At 41.2% G+C, this 25,651-nt stretch overlaps 1 protein-coding gene and 1 long non-coding RNA gene across 2 annotated transcripts in view; one reads left to right on the top strand and one right to left on the bottom strand.

Moving 5' to 3' along the window:
• Positions 1-15,785, bottom strand: part of LOC122679939 — a 335,468-nt gene extending 319,683 nt beyond the window's left edge. Inside the window, exons 1-2 of the mRNA XM_043880798.1 lie at positions 15,713-15,785; positions 10,375-10,695 (exon numbers count right to left, since the gene is read on the bottom strand). Of these exons, the coding sequence (XP_043736733.1) occupies positions 10,375-10,695; positions 15,713-15,785 (394 nt within the window). The remainder of the gene's footprint in view (positions 1-10,374; positions 10,696-15,712) is intronic.
• A 5,320-nt stretch (positions 15,786-21,105) lies between these two features.
• Positions 21,106-25,317, top strand: LOC122679864. The gene is made up of 3 exons (XR_006336560.1): positions 21,106-21,160; positions 21,280-21,359; positions 25,005-25,317. It is a non-coding gene; the product is annotated as an uncharacterized LOC122679864 (long non-coding RNA).
• Positions 25,318-25,651: the final 334 nt, after the last annotated feature.

Raw genomic sequence — 25,651 nt, 5'->3', positions numbered from 1 at the left:
AATTTCTTTCATAGATGTTTTACAATTCCGAAAGAAGATGGCATGTTGAATGTTTGACATTCTAAAAGGAGGAAGAAGAAGGAGAAGGAGGAGGAAGAGAGCAAACAAGCCACAATTTGGAGAGTTCCAAGTTGAAAAAGCCTTAATATGAACAAAATATATATTTGTGGGAAACACTTGTCGAATAGGTTGTTAGCATATTACATCACCCTCTTCTCCTCCCATCTACCACTTATGCTGCTATCCTTTTTCATGTCTCCCACTTCAGACAAGCAAACACCATTTTAAAAGATACAGATGAATGGAATAGAAAATCAGAAAGGATAGCTACTGCTGTAGCAGTAGGGTGTAGGTGGGGCATATGGCAGGCAAGGTGCGATCAGGGAAGTTTTAAAACTAAAGGAGACAAACCAAAATAAAAGTTCATCATTTGGTCATCAAAGGACCACATTTTGAACAGAATGAAGATGACCCAATGAAAAAACTTTATTTGATTCACAAGTACAATTCCCTGATTTTCAGATGTATTCTGATTATTTATTTCTAAAGTTCTTACTGGTAAAGGACTGCTTAGTGATGCCCAACATCCAACCAAAAAAATTATTAGAATTTCCAAAGGGGAAAAATGTAACCCATAACACATTTTTAAAAATAATTATTTAAATCACCTTCAGAAATTATAGAAATGATTGAACTGGCTGAAGAGATCTTTAAACCACTAATATCAATATGCGTAATGAGGAATAAAAATAAACAGGGAGGAAAACTAAGAAAAATAAACACATGAGACTTCTAAAACTGAAAAAATATAGTGTTGGAATGGACAATTATTTGGATTAATTACACAAGAGACTAGACATTGCAGAATGAAAGAATTGGGAAGTAAATTTCTGCAATAGAGACTATCTAAACTGAACCAAAGAGAGCAAAAGGGCAGAAAAATATGAATGAAAACACAGTGGCATGTAGTGGATAACATAAAAATGTGTAAAATATGTGTATATGGAGATTCAAAATAAGGGCTGTGTGGAAAAATACTAAGAAAAGATAAAGGAAGTTTTTCCAAATTTTTTGAAAACTGTAAATCCACTGATTTGAAAAGCTAAACAAACCCCAAACAAGGTAATGAAATCATTCTCAGAAAACATGACAATGTAAATACTGAAATTCAGTGGTAAACAAAAAAACAAAAATATCTTAAGAGCAGCCAGGGAAATTTGACACATAATATACAGGGAACAAAAGGTTAAGTATTATTTACTGACTTTTTGTTGGAGGCAATGAAAGTCAGATGACAATATAAAAACATACTTAAAGTATTGGGGTTGGGCATTTGTTACCCTAGAACTGAATCAGCTATGAAAATACTTTTCAAAACTGAATGAAAATTAAAATGATTTCAGGTCAATGAAAGGTGATAGACTTGGAGGCCACCAGGCACCACACTACATGAAACTGCCTCAGAAAGTTATTCAAGCTCAAGGGAGATGACAGCAGATGAAAACAAGGATCCTCTCAAAGCTGCAGAGACTGTGCTAAATGCTGATTCTCTATGAGAAGATTTAAGGCAAAATATTAGCAACATTTCCCAGGTCTAGGAAAATCCCACATACCACGGAGCAACTAAGCTGATGCATTACAGCTAGTGAGCCTGTGCACTAGAGCCCAGGGGCCACGACTACTGAAGCTTGTGCACCCTAGAGCCTGTGCTCCAAAACAAGCGAGGCCACCGCAGTGGGAACCTTGTGCACTGCAACTAGAGAGTAGCCTCTGATCTCCGCAGCTAGAGAAAAACCCATGCAGCAATGAAGGCTCAGCACAGCCAAAAATAAATAAAAATTATTTTAAATTTTAAAAAAATAATGCAACATTATTATCACCTAAAAATCTGATATGGTTAATAAGCCAATAGAGTTTTAAGATAAAATAATAAAATATACTCAAAGATTAAAATAGGAACAAAGATATAACAAATAGCAGGCAAGTACACTTAAACCCAATTATATCAATAGTTACATTAAATGTAAATAATTTAAGTACTCCAAATAAAAAACAAGATGATCAGACCAGATAAAATAAGACAAACAATATACTATCTATAAATATATGTTTAAATATAAACACAGAAACATATTAAAAAAGTAAAAAATTATATACTATGCAAACACAAGTCAGAGAAAGCTGTATACAGCATCTATATTAATATCATACAAAGTCAGACTATAAGACAAAGAATACATTCAGAGAAAAAGAAACATTTTATGGTAATAAAATACAAAAGAAATTATATACTATCAAAACTGGTGGCTTAAAAATAAAGTGATGCTTAGAAGAAAATTTAGAACCTTGATGCTTCCTTGATGCCTACATTAGAATAAAAATAGAAACAGAAGAAAGTGATCCAAGACCCAAGAATCTACAAAAGCAACAACAATCATAACTGAAAAGCGAAAGTCGCTCAGTCGCGTCTGACTCTTTGCGACCCCATGGTCTATACAAAGATCAAGCACAAAGAACAAATATTAAAAGCAGCAAGGGAGAAACAACAAATAACACACAAAGGGATTCCCATAAGGATAACAGCTGATCTATCAATAGAAACCCTCCAGGCCAGAAGGGAATGGCAGGACATACTTCAAGTAATGAAAGAGAATAACCTACAACCTAGATTACTGTACCCAGCAAGGATCTCATTCAGATATGAAGGAGAATTCAAAAGCTTCACAGACAAGCAAAAGCTGAGAGAATTCAGCACCACCAAACCAGCTCTTCAACAAATGCTAAAGGATCTTCTCTAGACAGGAAACACAGAAAGGCTGTATAAACGTGAACCCAAAACAACAAAGTAAATGTCAACGGGACCATACCTATCAATAATTACCTTAAATGTAAATGGGTTGAATGCCCCAACCAAAAGACAAAGACTCGCTGAATGGGTACAAAAACAAGACCCCTATATATGCTGTCTACAAGAGACCCACCTCAAAACAAGGGACACATACAGACTAAAAGTGAAGGGCTGGAAAAAAATATTCCACGCAAATGGAGACAAAAGAAAGCAGGAGTTGCAATACTCATATCAGATAAAATAGACTTTCAAATAAAGGCTGTGAAAAGAGACAAAGAAGGACACTACATAATGATCAAAGGATCAATCCAAGAAGAAGATATAACAATTAAAAATATATATGCACCCAACATAGGAGCACCGCAATATGTAAGGCAAACGCTAATGAGTATGAAAGAGGAAATTAATAGTAACACAATAATAGTGGGAGACTTTAATACCCCACTTACAACTATGGATAGATGAACTAAACAGAAAATTAACAAGGAAACACAAACTTTAAATGACACAATGGACCAGCTACACCTAATTGATATCTATAGGACATTTCACCCCAAAACAATCAACTTCACCTTTTTCTCAAGTGCACACGGAACCTTCTCCAGAATAGATCACATCCTGGGCCATAAATCTAGTCTTGGTAAATTCAGAAAAATTGAAATCATTCCAGTCATCTTTTCTGACCACAGTGCAGTAAGATTAGATCTCAATTACAGGGAAAAAAATTATTAAAAATTCAAACATAAGGGGGCTAAATAACACGCTTCTGAATAACCAACAAATCATAGAAGAAATCAAAAAAGAAATCAAAATATGCATAGAAATAAATGAAAATGAAAACACAACAAACCAAAACCTATGGGACACTGTAAAAGCAGTGCTAAGGGGAAGGTTCATAGCATTACAGGCTTACCTCAAGAAACAAGAAAAAAAGTCAAATAAATAACCTAACTCTACACCTAAAGCAACTAGAGAAGGAAGAAATGAAGAACCCCAGGGTTAGTAGAAGGAAAGGAATCTTAAAAATTAAGGCAGAAATAAATGCAAAAGAAACTAAAGAGACCATAGCGAAAATCAACAAAGCTAAAAGCTGGTTTTTTGAAAAAATAAACAAAATTGACAAACCATTAGCAAGACTCATTAAGAAACAAAGAGAGAAGAACTAAATTAACAAAATTAGAAATGAACATGGAGAGATCACAACAGACAACACTGAAATACAAAGGATCATAAGAGACTACTACCAGCAGCTCTATGCCAATAAAATGGACAACTTGGAAGAAATGGACAAATTCTTAGAAAAGTATAACTTTCCAAAACTGAACCAGAAAGAAATAGAAGATCTTAACAGACCCATCACAAGCAAGGAAATCGAAACTGTAATCAAAAATCTTCCAGCAAACAAAAGCCCAGGACCAGATGGCTTCACAGTTGAATTCTACCAAAAATTTAGAGAAGAGCTAACACCTATCTTACTCAAACTCTTCCAGAAAATTGCAGAGTAAGGTAAACTTCCAAACTCATTGTATGAGGCCACCATCACCCTAATTCCAAAGCCAGACAAAGATGCCACAAAAAAAGAAAACTACAGGCCAATATCACTGATGAACATAGATGCAAAAATCCTTAACAAAATTCTAGCAAACAGAATCCAACAACATATTAAAAAAATCATACACCATGACCAAGTGGGCTTTATCCCAGGAATGCGAGGATTCTTTAATATCCACAAATCAATCAATGTAATACACCACATTAACAAATTGAAAGATAAAAACCATATGATTATCTCAATAGATGCAGAGAAAGCCTTTGACAAAATTCAACACCCATTCATGATTAAAACTCTCCAGAAAGCAGGAATAGAAGGGACATACCTCAACATAATAAAAGCTATATATGACAAACCCACAGCAAGCATTACCCTCAATGGTGAAAAATTGAAAGCATTTCCCCTGAAATCAGGAACAAGACAAGGGTGCCCACTCTCACTTCTGCTATTCAACATAGTGTTGGAAGTTTTGGCCACAGCAGTCAGAGCAGAAAAAGAAGTAAAAGGAATCCAGATAGGAAAAGAAGAAGTGAAACTCTCGCTGTTTGCAGATGACATGATCCTCTACATAGAAAACCCTAAAGACTCTACCAGAAAATTACTAGAGCTAATCAACGAATATAGTAAAGTTGCAGGATATAAAATTAACACACAGAAATCCCTTGCATTCCTATACACTAACAATGAAAAAACAGAAAGAGACATTAAGGAAACAATATCATTCACCATTGCAACAAAAAGAATAAAATACTTAGGAATATATCTACCTAAAGAAACAAAAGACTTATACATAGAAAACTATAAAACACTGATGAAAGAAATCAAACAGGACACAAACAGATGGAGAAATATACTGTGTTCATGGATTGGAAGAATCAATATTGTGAAAATGAGTACACGGGCCAAAACAACCTATAGATTCAATGCAATCCCTATCAAGCTACCAACGGTATTTTTCACAGAACTAGAACAAATAATTTCACAATTTGTATGGAAATACAAAAAACCTCGAATAGCCAAAGTAATCTAGAGAAAGAAGAATGGAACTGGAGGAATCCACCTGCCTGTCCTCAGACCCTACTACAAAGCCACAGTCATCAAGACAGTATGGTACTGGCACAAAGACAGAAATATAGATCAATGGAACAGAATAGAAAGCCCAGAAATAAATCCACGAACCTATGGACACCTTATCTTTGAGAAATGAGGCAAGGATACACAATGGAAAAAAGACAACCTCTTTAACAAGTGGTGCTGGGAAAACTGGTCAACCATTTGTAAAAGAATGAAACTAGAACACTTTCTAACACCATACACAAAAATAAACTCAAAATGGATTAAAGATCTAAACGTAGGCCAGAAACTATAAAACTCCTAGAGGAGAACATAGGCAAAACACTCTCTGACATAAATAACAGCATGATCCTCTATGACCCACCTCCCAGAATATTGGAAATAAAAGCAAAACTAAACAAATGGGACCTAATGAAACTTAAAAGCTTTTGCACAACAAAGGAACCTATAAGCAAGGCAAAAAGACAGCTCTCAGATTGGGAGAAAATAATAGCAAACGAAGCAACAGACAAAGGATTAATCACAAAAATATACAAGCAACACCTGCAGCTCAAATCCAGAAAAAATAAATGACCCAATCAAAAAACAGGCCAAAGAACTAAACAGACATTTCTCCAAAGAAGACATACAGATGGCTAACAAACACATGAAAAGATGCTCAACATCACTCATTATCAGAGAAATGCAAATCAAGACCACAATGGGGTACCATTACACACCAGTCAGAATGGCTGCTATCCAAAAGTCTACAAGCAATAAATGCTGGAGAGAGTGTGGGGAAAAGGGAACCCTCTTACACTGTTGGTGGGAATGCAAACTAGTACAGCCACTATGGAGAGCAGTGTGGAGATTCTTTAAAAAACTGGAAATAGAACTGCCATATGACCCAGCAATCCCACTCCTAGGCATACACACCGAGAAAACCAGATCTGAAAGAGACACGTGCACCCCAATGGTCATTGCAGCACTGTTTATAATAGCCAGGACATGGAAGCAACCTAGATGGCCATCAACAGATGAATGGATAAGGAAGTTGTGGTACATATACACCATGGAATATTACTCAGCCATTAAAAAGAATTCATTTGAATCAGTTCTAATGAGATGGATGAAACTGGAGCCCATTATACAGAGTGAAGTAAGCCAGAAAGATAAAGAACATTACAGCATACTAATACATATATATGGAATTTAGAAAGATGGGAATGATCACCCTATATGCAAAACAGAAAAAGAGACACAGAAGTACAGAATAGACTTTTGGACTCTGTGGGAGAAGGAAAGGGTGGGATGTTTTGAAAGAACAGCATCGCAACATGTATATTATCAAGTGTGAAACAGATCGCCAGTCCAGGTTGGATGCATGAGACAAGTGCTCGGGCCTGGTGCACTGGGAAGATGCAGCGAGGGTAGGTAGGTAGAGAGCGAGGTGGGAGGAGGGATAGGGATGGGGAATACACGTAAATCCATGGCTAATTCATGTCAATGTATGATAGAATGCACTACAATATTGTAAAGTAATTAGCCTCCAACTAATAAAAATAAATGGAAAAAAATAAAGAAAAAAAAATAAAGTGATGCTTAGAAGAAAATTTAGAACCTTGATGCTTCGTTGATGCCCACATTAGAATAAAAATAGAAACAGAAGAAAATGATCTAAGACTCAAGAATCTACAAAAGCAACAACAGTCATAACTGAAAAGTGAAAGTCACTCAGTCGTGTCTGACTCTTTGTGACCCCATGATCTATACAGTCCATGGAATTCTCCAGGCCAGAATACTGGAGTGGGTAGTCTTCCCTTCTCCAGGGGATCTTCCCAACCCAAGGATTGATCCCAGATGCCCCTCATTGCAGGCAGATTCTTTACCAGCTGAGCCACAAGGGAAGCCCAGGAATACTGGAATGGGTAGCCTATCCCTTCTCCAGGGGATCTTCCCAATCCAGGAATCAAACAGGGGTCTCCTGCACTGCAGGCAGACTCTTTACCAACTGAGCTATCAGGGAAGATCATAACTGAAAAAGAGGAGTGAGAACTGAGTACAGAAATCAAATAAGTAAAAGCAAATACAAATCAAAAAAATCAATAGGGTCCATTAGTGATTCTCTTAAAAAGATATTAACACTGATAATCTTCGAGCAAAACCAATTAAGAAAAAAGAGCGAACACAAATTAACAACACCAGTAACAAAAGGAATTATCATTATAGATACACAAATTCCAACACCTAAAGATAAGAGATGGAACCAGCGTTATTCTAATTTGAAAATTTTTTGTAAAGTGGGCCTAGTCCTTGGAAACACATTACTTGTGAAACACAACTCACCAAAATCTGATACAAAAAAAGAGAGAAAAAGATGAGTAAACTTATATTTGTTAAATAAACAGAATCTATCTGTATTATAAAAACTTTCCTCTAAAAAACCGCAACCTCCTAGCACTTCCACAGAGCTCAGAAATGACTCCCAAAACAGGATAAAGGAAGAGAGGGAGGGAAGGAATAAGGGCAGGAAGGAAGTGTAACACAGAGGCTGTGGTGAATGTAAGAGTTGACCTGCATCTTTCCAACCCTCCCCTCCTGCAATCCTTGCATCTTCATCCCCTCACCAGTTTCCACTTCAGTACTGTAGTTCCTGGTGGCTCAGAAGATAATCAAGACTCTGCCTGCAATGCAAGAGACCCAGGTTTGATCCCTGAGTGAGAGAGATCCCCTGGAGAAGGAAATGGCAACCCACTCCAGTATTCTTGCCTGGAGAATCCCATGGACAGAGGAGCTTGGTGGGCTACGGTCCATGGTGTCACAAAGAGTAGGACAGGACTGAAGCAACTTAGCACACTTGCACCACAGTCCTGCTCAATTTGTGTAGCCCTTCATTGAATTCTCCTCCTTATTTCAAACAAGCTTCTCTACATTCTTCTCTGGTCATTATTTCCACTCTAGATTTCTCCTAAACACAGTACTCCACTTCCCAAAATCCACTACTGAGGCTGAAATTTCTCTTCCATACCTGACTCCTAAGATTAACCAGAAGAAATTTCAAGAGTTCAATTTCGATTAAGAAAATGAAAAAATAAGCTATTCTAATCTTATCTCTACTACATCACCACCACTTTAACTTACCTTTGCATCATTAAAACTTGTCTGAAAATACAGAAAAGACAGACCAAGGGGAGGAAACTAATGACAAAAGGAGAAATAGAAAGAACCTGGAACCATTCATAAAAATATGACAGCCTAAGTTAGAGCAATGGTAGTCAGGGAGTACAAACCACAATCAGGGTTTAAATATCAGAACACTCTCCAATCCTTTACTTTTAAATGTAACTTAACTGGAATTAATATCAAGACATCAATCTTCTTAGGATGATAACATTGGGAGTTCTAATTTCACAGAAAGTTCAAACATCACACACTCCATTTTCATTCAGATGCTGATTTATCAAAATATGGTAGAGACACCTGTAGTGTTTCCAGAAATTTATCTGCAGTTGGAACAATGATTAGGACATTGTGACAATGAGGAAGGTTACTTGAGATGCCAGAAAACAGGTTTGCTTAAAACAAAAGTTTCTAACTAAAATTTAAAAGCTCCTTGAAAATAATTACTTTTAATAGAAATAATAAAGAGAATGGAAGGAAACGTTTTGAAGAGATGGATAGATTTATGACATAAGTGCTGTAATGGTTTCACAAATGCATACTTATCAAGCAGTTTTGTATGTCAGTCATACCTCAATAAAGTACCTTTTGAAAAGGGCAAGAATTGTTTTCTTAAGGGCTTCAACTAGAATCATCAAAGATCTGCTGAAGGTGAGATTAGAAAAGATCACTTTCCCAATGACCTTCCTCAACATAAACACCCAAGAGCTGACTGGCTGTGGCTGCTAAGGACCTACTGCAGGTGTCCTCAGGGCTCCCTTGTCCCACCATCACATCAGGTGGGGTGATTCTTGCCTAAGACCAGCTCCCTATGTGAGGGAATTCACTGTGATAACTGGACAGTATCTTCCTCCAGTGCAGCTGCTCTGATGGGATTAATATCCTGGATATCCAATCCACAATTATGATAACAACTACAAGCATCTCTGTCAAATACTGTGACCACCCACTCACACCCTAGTTTCACTGCTGTCTTTACTGCATCCACCTTAGCCCAGGTCAAACACATAGACAGCACTGAGCACTTCATAGGAGTCACTTCAGGTCCTCTTAGCTTCACTGCCTCTTATATGTGATGCACTTCAGCTACTGTGTTGTAAACTTCAAGACTTCATTTTCCTGGTCCCTCAACATCCCTGCAAATGTGATATTGATCAGTTGATCAGGTGCGCCAGTGAGATGAGACTGTTTTCTGCCACAAGTTCCACTTCTGGCTTCCTCTGACTGTAACCTAGGGACATTTAAATGCACCAGTGAAAACCCCTCACATCTTTTCCTTGTGTAACTGCACGCTGACCCCCCATATGGTCACTTGTGCATGTGTCTTAACATGCCCTTTTGGGTCACCATTGCTTGGTTGAGCCTATTCTATTGGCACATCCCCCACATACTGACATGAATGAGTGTGGTGACTCTGAGTTTTAGGACCTATGAGTATGATACACCTTGTTGCCCACAACTCTTCTGTGACTCCCACCACCACCATGTAGCCACACCCTACTGACCATTATATCAAAGAATACAGAACAATTACCATGATAAGACTAGGTCACAGAGGTCAAACACAACAGCTGTATCTGTATGAAAGTTTTGACCTGACTTCTCTACTTTCTGTGACACATCACACAGACCCTTCACCAAGCATGTTCTAAAGACTATAATCCATAATCTCGAATCATTCTGGTGATAAGACAGATGCTTTTCCTGCTAGAGATCCCCATACAGACCAGACAGGACTTACCTGAGCAGACTACTCCAGCATCCCGGTCATGGGAATAGCTATTATTACGATAGTCTTTAATATCAGAATGCCTACAGTCACTGACAGTTGACTCTGTCCCTTCACATGAAGTATGCAAAAGCCAAATGGGGCCAAGTCCTGGCCCAAAATAAGCCCTTCCAGGAAAACCAATGGCAGCTCCACACCCCAGCTGTCTGCACACTACAGATGCATCGTTCACCCTCCAGTAGTCATCATCCACTGTGCCCCACTCTCCATGGTGCTTCACTTCCACTCTCCCCTCACAGCGGTGGGTTCCATCCTTCAGCCTCAGCTCCAGATCTGCAAGAGAGAACAGACACAGGACACAGGAGAGATTTTAGGAGACTTGCAGTGATATAATATTTAAAATATAAGCTCTCTGAGGAGTAAAAAAGCACATAGGATATAGTATTTGTTGACCTCTATGGTATAAACATTCCCACAAGGCCAACTTGAAGCCCCCAATGTGCCATCACTGAACCTGGAGCAGGAAGGGAGGCACCAGATGTTTCTCACAAGCCTGTAGAACCAGCTCCAGGGATACCACTGAGGACAGGCCTTCAGGGACTCTGGATGCTGCCCTCCCTGTAGATGTGCCCAAAGCTACTAGGGCCCAGCTTCCCCATCTCAGTTACAGCTCCTGGTCTGAGATCCAGGAAGGAATCCTCCTTCTCCTTCCCTGTCCACAGGGAGCGTCTCATCCAGCTCAGGAACAGAGGGCTGGGGTAACAGGCTCTACAGTGTCCTGGTTATTCCTGCCACCTGTGTTCATGTCCTTGTGTAATCCACACTCGAATGTGCCTAGTAACCTGCAGCTAACAAATGGAATTTGACAAAAGTGATCAGGTGTCACTTTAGCGATTAAGTTTTAAGACGACTCTGGTTTCTGCATTAAAAAGGAGTTCATTTGCAGGAACATTATAGATGGTGACATTACTAGTCTTCAGCAACATTTAAAATTCTCCTTTTATGAGTTTGTGGAAATAGTAATACTTTCTTGCCTATTTGAAGTTAAGCATAACTATGTGATCTGGCTCATTCAACAAAGTGGCAGAACAAATGATGTCACTTCCACATAGAAACACTTAAGAGCCAATATGTTTTTCTACCACAGCAAATCCTGCAGCCTTGTATTGCAGTGAGAGCATAATATATGGTGGAGAATTCAACAACCTGAGTGCTTGAAGAATTATGATAGCAGAAGTCCTGCCAAAGTGAACAGAACATGTTATATAAGGATACATTTTGCTTTTTTTACTACACCATACCTAGCTTGCTTTTACTAAAATGGGAAATAACAGCACAAAACTGACAGAAAGAAAAATACTAAGATAAAGACAAGGTGTATAAAATTGAGAAACATCTATACTAACATCTAAAATCACAAGAACAAAAAGAGATGTCAGGGTAGAGTAGACTTAAGCCTTAGATTTGCTGAAAGAAAAAAAAAAATGCCAATCTAAAACTCTACATTCAAAACCATTCTCTCAAGGAATAAAGACCTCAAATGTGCCATTACCAAAATGCTGATGTAGGAGACACCAGCTTCCATCCTCTTAAAAAAGACCAAATTTAGACAGCGATCAGTAACAAAAACAGCTCCAGAAAGATTTGGAGTACCCTAAGAAATTTGACCATGCCAAGATACTGTCATTTTGTAGGCATCATTACATCCTCCAAACCAGCATCACTCAGTGTCAAGGGTGCCAGGAGAATTCCTCTCGCCAGGAGGGTAAGAGCAGGCTGAGTAACCAGTGTCCCTAGACTTTGGGGGCACCATATGGAAGTCCTGCTTCAGGTTCACTTCCTGCAGACCTGCAAATCTGAGCCAGTCTTATAGAGATGGCTAGGCATAAGAAAGAAGAGCAAAAGACCAATAGCAACCACATGGCAGGAGCAATCACAGTTCACAGTGAGCTGCTCTGCAGACAGATGCAGCAGATTTTACACCTGAACGGATTAATAACATCACAGATGATAGTTTTCCAGTAGTCATGTATGGATGTGAGAGTTGGACCATAAAGAAGGCTGAGCCCTGAAGAACTGATGCTTTCAATCTGTGGTGCTTGAGAAGACTCTTGAGAGTTCTTTGGACAGCAAGGAGATAAAACCAGTCAACCCTAAAGGAAATCAACCCTGAATATTTATTGAAAGGACTGATGCTGGAGCTGAAGCTCCACTACTTTGGCCACCTGATGCAAAGAGCTGATTCACTGGGGAAGACCTTGCTGCTGGGAAAGACTGAAGGAAAAGGAGAAGGGCAGGACAGGATGAGATGTTTAGATAGCATCACCAACTCAATGGACATGAGTTTGAGCAATGAGACATTGTTGGTCTTGGCCTTTGCTGCCTTCCTAGGCCTTCCTACAACATGAGCATCTGCAACCATCATCTCCCCCACAGAGGCTCCTGCAACAGGCTCCCAAAGCCAAGTGTGTGCACACCATTGGCTCTGGCCACCACCACTGCTGGTCATGATCCCTAGGCTTTGGAACCGGAGGCACTGCTGAGGACACCAACTACCATTCCAGTGACAGCAGACCCCCTGCAACACTTGCCAAACACCACACAATGTCACTGCTGTGGACGTCAGCAGCCTGAGCCAAACAGCCTCCTGTTCTCCCAGACCCAGTGCCACCTTATGCCTCTGCACTAGGCATCCTGCAGTACATTCCAGTGTGCCCCTACCCAGAGGTAAAAGGCTTTCTCTACTGAAATCAGGACATAGTGTCTGTCAGAGGTGACAGCTTTTTTAAATGTGCAGACATCTACAAGAGGATAAGGCATCAAGAAGAATCGGGGAAACAAAATCTCACCAAAGGAATACAGTAAACCTCCTATAACCAGTTCAAATTAATGGAGATCCAAGAATTGCCTGACAAAGAATTCAAAATAATACTTCAAAAGATGCTCAGAGAGTTACAAGAGAATTCAAATATTTATTGACACCAGGAAAATAATACAAATAAAATAACAGCAATAAAGACATATAAAATTTAAAAAAAAAAAGAACTAACCAGATATTTTGAAGCTGAATAATAAATGAATGGGCTTCCCAGGTGGTGCTAGTGGTAATGAACCCATCTGCCAGTGCAGGAGATGTAAGAGAATCAGGTTCGATCCCTGGGTCTGGAAGATCCCCTGGAGGAGCACATAGCAACCCAGTCCAGTATTATTGCCTGGTGAATCCCATGGACAGAGAACCCTGGTGGGCTACAGTCCATGGGGTCACAAAGAGTCACACGCGATGGAGGCAATTTAGCATGAACATAAGACAATGAGTAAACTGAAGAATTCAGTACAGAGATTCAACAACAAACTTGACCAAGGAAAGAAAAAAAAAAAAAAAAAAAGAATAAGTTAGAAGAAAGATCAGTTGAAAGTATCCAATTAGAGGAACAAAAAGAGTATGAAAGGAATATAGAAAGCAGTGGGAACTGTGTATACCATAAAGAGAAACAATGTATTGAATGGAGTCACAGGAGAAGTGAAGGAGAAAAGAAATAATAGCTGAGGACTTCCCTGGTGGTGAAGTGGGTAAGAATACGCCTGCCAGTGCAGGGGACATGAGTTCAATCCCTGGTCCAGGAAGATTCCACATGCCGCAGAGCAACTAAGCCGGTGTGCCACAACTACTGAAACCTGTGCACCTAGAGCCTGGGCTCTGCACCAAGAGAAGCCACCACAGTGAGAAGTCTGTGCACCTCAGCAAGGAGTAGCCCTTGCTTACCACAACTAGAGAAAGCCCATATGCAACAAGGAGACCTAGCAAAGAAAGAAAGACAGGCTGAGAATTTCCCAAACCTGGGGGAAAACTGGACATCTAAGTTCTAAGCTAATAAGTAACCCCAAAATTTCAATCCAAAACAACCTTCTCCAAGACGCACAGTGTAAACTGTCTGAATGCAAAGACAAAGAGAGAATTCTAAAAGTCTAAGGAGAAGAAAAAATTCTGTCACCCAAGAAGACTCCCCTAAGCAGATCAGCGGATTTGTCCAAAGAAACCTTGCAGACCACGACAGAAGGATTGATGACATACTCCTCTCTCACTCAGGGGGAAGCAGCTCCCAGGGAGGGACAGGAGAGGGCACGAGAGAAAGTGTTCCCTATGAGTCACAGCAGCTCCTGGGAGGGGAAAGGACCGTCCCAGGCCCCCAGCACGACAGGAAATGAGTCACAGGGACCAGGGCAGGGACTTAGAAACTTATACACCTGAGGCTATGCATCAACTGATCTCTACAGACAAGAGGTCCTCTCTCCTGGATGCGGGCTTCTCTGCTCTATAATGGACACCTGGTGGGAACAGGCAAGGCCAGCAGGCGGAGCCTCTCACAGAGCCCAGTGCTGGGCAGACACGGCAACAAGCAGAGGGGAGCCCGGGGGATGGGCGAGAGGAGCCAGAGAGAGGAAGGCAGGTGCACGATTGTCTCTGGTCCAGTTACAAGGAGCGGCCATGACACCCAGTGTTGTGAGACCCTGTGTGCTTCACAGACCACAGACTCAATCCCTGCTCAGCGGCCCCGTTCCTCTCACAGAGACAGGATCCATCCCCCTTACACACACATACACACACACAGCCTCACACACTCCCACACACACACATATTCTCACACAAATACCCCCACCCTCACACGCTACTCAAACACTCCTCACACACCCTCACTCACCCTCACATACTCCTCACACACCCTCATACACCACTCAGACACTCCTCACATACTCCACACACACACACACACACACACACTCTTCACACCCTCACACAAACAAATACATAAACTCCTCACACACACATACACCCTCACACACTCCTCACACACACACACTCCCCAAGCCTTCACACACACACACCCTCACACACTCCTCACCTGCACACACACACACACACACACACACACACACACACAAGCACAGAGCCTACAGGAGCACAGACACAGGAAATACGGGGATCTAAAGGCAGTGCTCACACACCAGGCATGTGGAGCGTGTGGGAACAGCCCAGATTCCAAGCTGAGGTCAGTCACTGGAATTTGCACACACTGGGAGTCACTGGGACCCCTAGAAGCTCCCTGAGAACAAAGGAGACAGCGAGGGGAGTCAGGTTGACCCCCCTCGGTCCAGATCAAACCTCACTGCTCTGTAAAATCTGCCTCTATGACCAATGGACTCCCCACAGGAGAACGACCAGTATTCACAGTCGGAGTGCTTCATTTTTGGCCAAAAACACTAAGAATGTGGCTCCACATCTCCATACCCCTTTCCCTTTATCAAGGTGTCCACTACCTGCTGTGGACCAGGACAGAGGGGCAGCTCTTACCTTGACCACCCACCACGGTGCCGAGGAGGAGGACACAGAGTCTCTGGAGGGAGAGGTGTCGGCTCATAGCCATCCTGACTTCACGTCCTCAAGGTCACAGCCCCAACTGCAGGATCAGCCTGTGAGGAGGCATCAGGGTGCCAACCGGGGTCTATATAGGCCGTCCCCTACATCCTCCCTCCTGAGAGCCAATAGCGACACCTTTCACCATTTCAGGCACTATCGGAGGCTGCATCTGCCACTTTCTGAAGCTCAAACACCAATGAGCTTCTGTATCTTCAACATCTCCTTATATGAGCATCACAGTCCTTTGACCTCCTGCTCCCGGGGTGCTGAATGCCAGGCCCTATGACCGGGTCTGGTGTAGAAAGCTATGAGTACCTTTTTTTCCTCTGATCACCCTGGCCGATCCCCAAGAACTGTGAGGTCGCACACGGTCAAGTTGTGGAATCAATTGGCCTGTGGAGAATAACTTTAGTGGAATCAAATATTGATCTCCCCAGTACTGACCTCAGGCCGGAAGCAGAGTACTACAAGAAGGCTTGAAATACAAGAATACTTATTGGGCAGCAGACAATGAGGACAAGAGTTTCAGGAATTCACAGGTGACCATGGAGAGGGTGAGGTGGAAACCATTAAGTTGAGGGGTGGAGACTGCAGGTCTTTCTTCTCTTCTCAGAATGATCTGGACACTGGGTCCTGGAGAAGGTGTATTTGTGCTCAGTTGTGTCCTAGTCTTTGTGACCCCGGGGCTGTAACCCTCCAGGCTCTTAGGTCCATCGGCTTTACCAAGCAAGAGTACTAAGGTGGGTTGCCATTTCTGTCTCGAGGGGTTCTTCTTGACCCAGGGATCAAACCCACGTCTCCTGTGTCTCCTGCATTGACAGGCGGGTTCTTTATTGCTGAACCACCTGGGAAGCCCTATAAGGGATTTTCAGACATGCTAAATCCCTTTCCGTTTATTGCATTTCATTTTATGTGAAATACCACTTTCAGCTACTCAACAAATGATGCTTCATGAAAAAAAGAGATTGCTGTTATAGGAAACAAAGAGGAAGTAGTAGTCATCATTCAACCCTAGCCCTCCAAAATAGGAGTGGGGATCTCTAGAAGAAAATATGTAGCTTAGAAAGATTGACATTTTCTAAACTTCACATTTTCCCCTTTTGCATATAGGAAGTTTTGTTTGATAGGATTCAGAACGCACTTGTATTATAAGCCATAACTAAAGAAGATGCAAGATATTATTTAAGGGAACTGCCCCCAGACAGAGGAATAAATAGAAAGTATTCCACTGCACAGTGGCTGCAGGCAAGGGGCAAAGAAGAGGCAAATGAAGCAGAAAAGAGAAGAGGGTTCATTCATTCTAAGTTTAAGAGGAAAGTTAGTGGCAAGAATGGAAGCCAGGTGGATTGAGGGCACAGAGCCAAGCAGAAGGGACCGATGTCCAGTGTGGCCATTGCTGCCTTGCTGTGATCCACTGATCAGAGAAGCTCCCAGATGCTCTCCAGAAAGTAGACGAGGGATGAGTATAGAGACTGAGAAGGGCCCTAATGGTGCAAGACAGAGCTCCCCCATCGAAATTCAACGTCACTAACATACTGCCCTCATTCCTCATACTCCCTCAGGCTAAAGATTCCCGTGATGCACCTTTGTGGTCCACAAAAACCCACCCTGAAGCCCACTCACCCTGAGTCTCATCATTTCAGCACAAACGGGGGAAGGACCTATCTGTGACACACATGCCTCAGAGTCCCCACCAGAGCTCAGAGATGGCTTCACACCCTCCCCAACCCACACCTGAAGGTCTCGGTGAAGCCAACACAGAGGGCAGCTGTGGACCAGGCTACAGCCCTGTCACATCCCCCACTGGAAGGACGCCTCATCCTGGTCAGCAGACACAGCTTCTCTGTCCTACCATGCCCGTCCTTCCTACTTGAGACTCAGGCAAATGAAAAGGGAGGAAAGTCAATTGAACACATGCTTTTCTCCCTCTAAATATGTTAATATTAACCTGTTATTTTATAACACTTACTTGTCCTGGGTTCCTCTGAATTCCAAGCCCCCATCTGTACATGAACCCATTTCCTTCTGGATGCTTAACACAGTAGTGATAATAACTGCTTATAAATGTAAGAACTAGAGTATAAACTCAAGCACTGGAATAGGAACAGGATCTGCTCAGTCACTAGAGTCAATACTCTACTCCCTCTGGGCCCAGAGTCACCATTCTTTACCCAGTTATGGACTCCACTCCACACCATCACCAGAAACCACCAGACAAACACCTAGAATACAGGATGTGCTTCCTGGAGTCCAGTCATTCCTCCTACAGGATGACACAGGGATGCATTTAGTGAACCAGGTACACATGGTCTCACCTCAGGATTGAGATCCTGCAGGTAACATACTGTTAGGGACTCCATACCCTGTTATAAGGATGGAGTGGGCAGGAAGGAGGGGCTAACCCAGGGCTGGCAGGCTGTGCCCAGGCAGCATCCTCTACCCCAGAGCTGGGGATGCAGGGTCAGCATGGACCAACTCATCCTCTAATGAAGGTTTGTCTTCTCTGACACATAAGGAAATCTCAGTGTCCAATCTCATCCAAGATTTGAAGGAGGAAAGCTTTGGGGAGGACACTAACCCAGGTATGTCAACAATGAACTTCAGGGATCAGGAGGACAGGCTCAGGAGCCAGTCTGCCCTGGCCTGACTGAGAGCTCAGCCACATACCATGTGTGTGCACTTGAACAGGGTCCTTACACTCTCTGTATAGTGGCTTTGCCTATAAATGAAGGGTTATGTTTGTGTATAGATGACAGTTTTGGTTAGAATTAAATGAGTTGGCCTTAGTAAGAGAAATAACCACTAGTTAATAGTAGTACATCATAGTGGCGGAGAAGCAATATTAGGGCCCCTCTCTCCATCCCATCCCAGGAATCCCAGGACTCTAGAACAGGAACTCAATTCTGTTACCTGGAACCTTGACTGGAACTGTCAAAACTCTCCCAGAACCACATGCTGTGATGGTGATTGGGGTCAGAGTTGTGTCTTCCACACATCACCCCTTCTCTCTGTGCCCCAGAGAGAGGTTCTACTGCTCAAGAACCTTGACCTTACCAGCTGTGAACCTCATGAATTAAGTTGTTTACTTGCTAATTTTACTTTATAAATGGACTTGATAAATGTTCTATGTCTAATTCACCTCCTTATCCCCAGTGCCTTGTAATTAAATATCCTAAATGATGTCTATTGTATACCTGAATGAATGAATGTCAGCCAGGTATTTTGCACAAATCATTTCAATCCAAAGAAATCTTTTGAGATATAATTTAACTTGATGTGAGGACTTAACAGTACAATGTAAGTTGTGTCACTTGTTGTAATGATATTTCAATATGATTAAATGGTAAAAGCTATGTATGGCTCACTTCTACTCTTCTCTGCAATGAATGCAGTCAATTGCAATACCAGAAACAAGGCTAGCCCCATTCCAAGAGCAGTGCTGAGACAGCCAGTTCTAAACATGTATAAATGCTGCGTCTTTGTATATCCAAAGATAAAGAAGACAGACCTCAGCACACTGACAGGTGAACACTGTGAAGCCTCCTGTTCTGGTCTTAATCAGATATGGCCGTGTGGTTTGGATGTTTATATACTTATCATTTGGCATATTTTCAATCCAAACCACACATAACTGTAACAGGAAGAAATTCTGTTATAAAAAAATTTAGTTGTACAGCTTCTGTATTGAATTAGAAGTGCAGAAGTAAAGAGCAGGAAGAATCCTGTTCTTTAACTTAGACTGTTCATTTCATCTTATGGATTGTAAAGCAATACAATATGTAGCATTATTATGCCCAAATCACTATGAAAATATGGAGGTTTCAGAGGGTAAGTAATCTCTTTGCTGGGAAAATTAATAATTAAATATCCTTGGTAGAGGGACATTTTCAGGACCAATCAGAGTGATTAATATACAAAATATTTTAGTATTAAAAAATAACTATACAACTTTAAAAAGAAACAATTAATTGATTTGTTACACCAAAGTGTTGGAGACCCACCTCACCATCTGTGTTCCTTGTACGGATCGGACCAAGGTTGGTAAAGGCTTCTTTACCAAAAACCACTTCTTCACAAGGGCATGTGATGAGCTTGGTCATGAGCTGGCTGAGGTCCAGACCGTCATCTCTCTTCAGCCCTTTACAATCTATAACCAGCAACATCTAACAGAGAATGTGGCACTGAATTGGCCTCATTCATTCCTCCATAGTGCAGCTTCAGATACCCAGAGACCAGAGCAATCAAAGCTACTAAATCAAAGATAAGCAGATTCTAAGTGGAGAGCATGCAGACCAAGGACCCTTCCCCACTGCTGTTGGGAAGTAAGGAGACCCTCCCACCCCAGACACCATCTGTAGGAGGAGAGACAAGATGTCTCCTTAAATATAGGAAAACCAGTCTCAGCAGGGAGCTTCAACTAGAGTCGACAAGATAATTATTACCATAAACCCGAGCTAACTTGGGGGACAAATTTTAAATGGGAGAGTCTGCAAGTTTAAATGGGAGAGTCTGTGTTAACTTTGTGGAACTTTCAATCCGTGCAAACACCACTTGCTACTGCATAAGATGAAATCAGTTATAAAAATAGCAAATATTACATTTATGCATATTTGAATTCTAGAGGACATATTTTCAAGCCCACTACAGAAAGAAAATATGTATATCTTTCCCTGCTTTTAAATGCACAGAGTTGTCACCTCTGTGAACTCTTTCTAATTCCTCCAGCTCAAAATTACTGCTGTGTCTTTTCAGTCTGTAAAAATTTTCTTATTGTCTCTAAAGTGGGGGCTTCTTGAGAGCAAGCATTGTGTGTTGTTCTTCAATGTCTCTATAGGGTCAAGTAAAGGCACATAGAAGGAGTTTAACAAATATTGGATGAGAAATGAACACATGAACAAATGCTGAAAATCACTACGCAGTTAGTGATACTGAGTGGGGAAGGGTGGTGGAGGCAGGGAAGACACAAATCTGACTAATCCCACTCAGCACAGGCTTCGGTGGAGTAAGGAGTCAGAGACACACCAGCCAAAGGAGCCAAATATAAAATGCCTTCAAGCCCACTCCAGAGGGTCAGATCACTTTCAATCTCTGCACAGAGCTGTACCTCAGAAGCTTCTCCAAGGTGAGAAAAAACTGACAGCACTGCTTGCAAGAGGTCTACTGAAGGATGTGGATAGGCAGTAATACTTGTCAAATAGCTGTATTTCTACTCCCCAGTGACTCATTCTGGCCAATGAAACATGAATGTTTTTACCTGTGCCACTTCCGAGTGGAGGCATGAAAAGCCCAAATGTGACTCTGTAGTCTCTCTCTTTTTCCTGTCACAGAAGCTGCATGTTCCAGATGGTGCATGTGCAAGAGCCTCACTGATCACAAACATCTGTAGGTTGTGATGAGTGTTTGTGTGTCTCTATATGAGTGTGTCTGTATGTGTGCATTTGTGTCTGTGTGTGTATATATGTGTGTGTATGTGACAGAGATTTGGGGGTCCTTTTTTCCAGCAGCATAACAGAGTCTCCTCTGATGGATACAACGGAGAAAGAAGACTTGAAAAGAAGACAGAATGTGTCACATGAAGCAGGTACTTTCCTGGATCTCCTCTTCCTTCTGTGTCTTCATCCCAAGCTGCTCCCTCAGGTCGCACCTTGTTTCCTCTCTTGGATTTGGGTGTTTCTCAGTCACCATTTCTGACTGACCAACAACTAGATGTAAGTTCTGTCTAAGTGCACCCGCCCTGGTGCATCTCCTGTTCCCTTTACATCACTGTGTGCTGACAGTCAGGCTCAGTTTTCCGAATTTGTCTCTTAGCATCTTGACCTTCTTCCTTAAACAGCTTTTCTTTCCTCTGAGTTAGTCAGTTCATCATCTTTGATCCTGTTTTTACCTTCCACCAATAATGTGCTAATGAAAAGGCAGCATGTACTTTCTAAGCCCCCTAAGTTTTTTCTTGATTTCCTGAACAAATTTGATTCCTGGATTTAGTGCTCCATGCACTTAATTAACTACTTCACATTTGGTTAAGAAATGATTTTGCTGAATATTTTTTTCCTCATCTCAAGAAAATGGCTGTTTCAAAACCTATATCCTTGTGAGCACAGCCCTAGGGCTTCCCTCATGGGACTTGGAAGGGGCTGGTGTAAGGACAGGCTGTGAAAGTGAAGCTTCATTAGCTTCATGGTTAATCCACTTCTGCTCAGAGTTGATGTAATGACCAACTCGAGAGCTATTGAGCTCCTGTGGGTGGTCATTCTTAAGCCTGTTAAACACAAGATTAGTGCCACTGGAGTGGCCCTCATAGTTCAAAGGCTGAGTGGTTGCTCAGACTTGAACTCTGTGAACTGATGCTCTGTTGCACATGGAACTTTGGTGCAGCTGAGTCCAGCCTGCAGGCCAGCCTAAGATCTCTGGAAACACAGCAACATGTATTCCTCCTTTAACATCTAAAAGTCTGTGAACAGATTCTCTTTCCCTTATCATCGAATCCTTCCGCATCTGGGCATGCTATCCAAGGCTCTTACAGGCTGCAGGCATCTGCTGAGGCCCTGCCAGGGCCCAGGATTGGAGTGAGGCCTGTTCCTGTGTATAAGCTCTGTATCTCCACTCTCTATAAGTTAATAGATGCTCAGCTAATGTTTATTGAATGACTGAATGGCACTATGCTAGACTTTTAAAAGAAAGTATCTTAAATATAAAGAACTAGTTTTGAGGACATCATTTAGCTAATTGATATCTTTGTTTTAAAGGCAAATGCTTTCAGCAATTAACAAGGCAAAATTTGACTTTCAAAAAGAAGGCACACATCACCATCAGATACATCACAACGAACTCTGCAAATCTCTATCTCTAAGGTTACACAAGACAAACCACAACACACTCACATGTGGCTTCTTATTAAGGGTATCAGAACCAACAGAAGAGACAGGGTATTGGGATGATTTATGATTTGGCAGTTTTTCAATTAAAACCACACAGGAATATCACAGGATGAAAATTTTCTTTTTTTTTTTTTTTCTTTTTTTTTTCTTTTTTTTAATTTTTTTATTAGTTGGAGGCTAATTACTTCACAACATTTCAGTGGGTTTTGTCATACATTGATATGAATCAGCCATAGATTTACACTTATTCCCCATCCCGATCCCCCCTCCCACCTCCCTCTCCACCCGATTCCTCTGGGTCTTCCCAGTGTACCAGGCCCGAGCACTTGTCTCATGCATCCCACCTGGGCTGGTGATCTGTTTCACCCTAGATAGTATACATGCTGTTCTTTTGAAACATCCCACCCTCACCTTCTCCCACAGAGTTCAAAAGTCTGTTCTGTATTTCTGTGTCTCATTTTCTGTTTTGCATATAGGGTTATCGTTACCATCTTTCTAAATTCCATATATATGTGTTAGTATGCTGTAATGTTCTTTATCTTTCTGGCTTACTTCACTCTGTATAAGGGGCTCCAGTTTCATCCATCTCATTAGGACTGGTTCAAATGAATTCTTTTTGACGGCTGAGTAATATTCCATGGTGTATATGTACCACAGCTTCCTTATCCATTCATCTGCTGATGGGCATCTAGGTTGCTTCCATGTCCTGGCTATTATAAACAGTGCTGCTATGAACATTGGGGTGCACGTGTCTCTTTCAGATCTGGTTTCCTCAGTGTGTATGCCCAGAAGTGGGATTGCTGGGTCATATGGCAGTTCTATTTCCAGTTTTTTAAGGAATCTCCACACTGTTTTCCATAGTGGCTGTACTAGAAAATTTTCAATTAAAAAAGTACAGCTGCACCATCTGTATGATGTAAGGAAGGAGATGAGGTGCAGAAAGAGTTCTTTGGCTTGTCATAACAAACAGACTAAATAGTCTTTTATTTTGTGAAAGGAGAGTCCTCTGGAGCTGATCATGAAGGATGCTGTAGAGACCAAGACAATTCAACTGTTCTGTCCAACAGTTAGAACAGTGAACGGATGATTTTGAATAATGATGTGCTTTGATTTTTTTTCTCTTTACTTTTTGTGAATATACTGTAGGTTTTTACATTTTTGTTGCCTCATGGCTCACATAAAACATCTTATAGACATAGTAGTCTCTATTACACTGATAACAAATTAATTTCAATCACATACAAAAGCTCTACCTTTTGATCCCCTCCCTACACTTTCTGTTTTTGATGTCAAAATTTGCCTCTCTTTATATTGCATATCACTAACAAAATATTTTTCTCTATAGTTATTTTAATACTTCCCCTAGACTAGAGCTAACTGGTTAACACACTACCATATTCAGTGTTAGAGTATTCTGTACTGGGTTACACATTTACATTTACAAGTCTGTTGTATAATTTCACTTCTTTCATATAATAATTAACATTCTTCATTTAGCTTGAAGAACTCCCTCCGGCAATCTTGTAAGATAAACCTGTGTTGGTGAACTCCCTCAACTGTTGTTTATTTGGGAAAGTCTTTATCTCATCTTCATTTCTGAAAGACAACCTTCCTGAGAAAAATATTCTTGGCTGGCAGGTTTACTTTCATCAGTTTAAATATATCATCCCTTTCTCTCCTGGTTTAATAGCTTTCTTCTGAGAAATCCACTGATATTCATAAGGGAATTTCTTTTTTGTGAGCATTTGCTTTTCTCTTGATGCTTCTAAAATTGTCTCTTTGTCTTGATTATAAACAGTGTGTCTTGGAGACGATCATTTTGAGTGAACTCTGAGGGGTGACCTATTAGCTACATGAACTTGGATGCCTAAGTCTCATCAGATGTGTAACTTACCTGGTATTATTTCTTTAAGTACAATCTCTGTCCCTTCCTCCCTCTCTTCTCCTTCTGGGACCCCAATAAAGTGCAGGTTGTTACTGTGAATGTCATCCCAAAGTTCGCACAGGTTCTTTCACACTTTTTCATTCTTTTTTCTTCTTTGTCCTCTGGCTGGCTAATTTCAATTTTCTCATCTTGTGCCTCAAAGATTCTTCTGCTGTTGCTGATGGTCTCTGTAGCGCTTTTTATTTTGTTGCATTTCATTCATTGTAACCTTAAGCAACAGAATTTCTGTTTGGTTCCTTCTCTTTTTTTTTTTTTGCCTCATTGCACAGCTTGAGGAATCTCTTTTTTTGCCTCATTGCACAGTTGTCTGACCAGGATAGAATACAAGCACAGCAGTGAAAGCATTGAATCCTAACCACTAAACCATCAGCAAACTCCCTTTTTGCTTCCATTTTTATGATTTCAGTCTCCGTACAGAAAAAAAAAAAAAAAACTGAATTTATTCTGCGGAGCAACTCAGAACCTGTGCACAACTACTCTGTGCTCTAGGACCCGCAAACTGCTGATAGGAGCTGGCATGCTACAACTACTGAAGCCTGTGCACCTAGAGCCTATGCTCCACAACAAGAGCAGCCCCCACATGGTGAGGCCTGCCGTCCACAAAGAAGAGTAGTGCCTGCTTGCTGCAACTAGAGAAAGCCCATGTGTGTCAACAAAGACCCAGTGAAACCAAAAATTGAAAACAATAATAATAATAAATAATAATTTTTAAATCTTATTTTGTTCACATATTCTTTCCCTGAATTTGATTGTTTATCTGCATTTTTTGGAGTTACCTGAACTTCTTGGTGGGTCTACTTTATTTCTTTCACCATATGTCATTTACTTCATCACTTCCCAATGGTGAATAGCCATGTAAGCTGCCCTGGGAGAAGTCCTGGGCATCTTCCCATCCCCAAGCACAGTCTAGAACTATGAAGACTGCAAGCGTGACTGTAGGTCAGAGCCCTGGACACCATGCAGAGCCATCAGCCAGGAACTGGGAGGGTTCAACTCACAACCAGGCCATCAGGCTAACAAACACATGAAAAGATGCTCAACATCACTCATTAT

The sequence above is a fragment of the Cervus elaphus genome, chromosome 22 (genome assembly GCF_910594005.1).
Source record: "Cervus elaphus chromosome 22, mCerEla1.1, whole genome shotgun sequence".
Taxonomy (NCBI): domain Eukaryota; kingdom Metazoa; phylum Chordata; class Mammalia; order Artiodactyla; family Cervidae; genus Cervus; species Cervus elaphus.
This window is presented reverse-complemented; position numbering and strand designations above follow the sequence as displayed.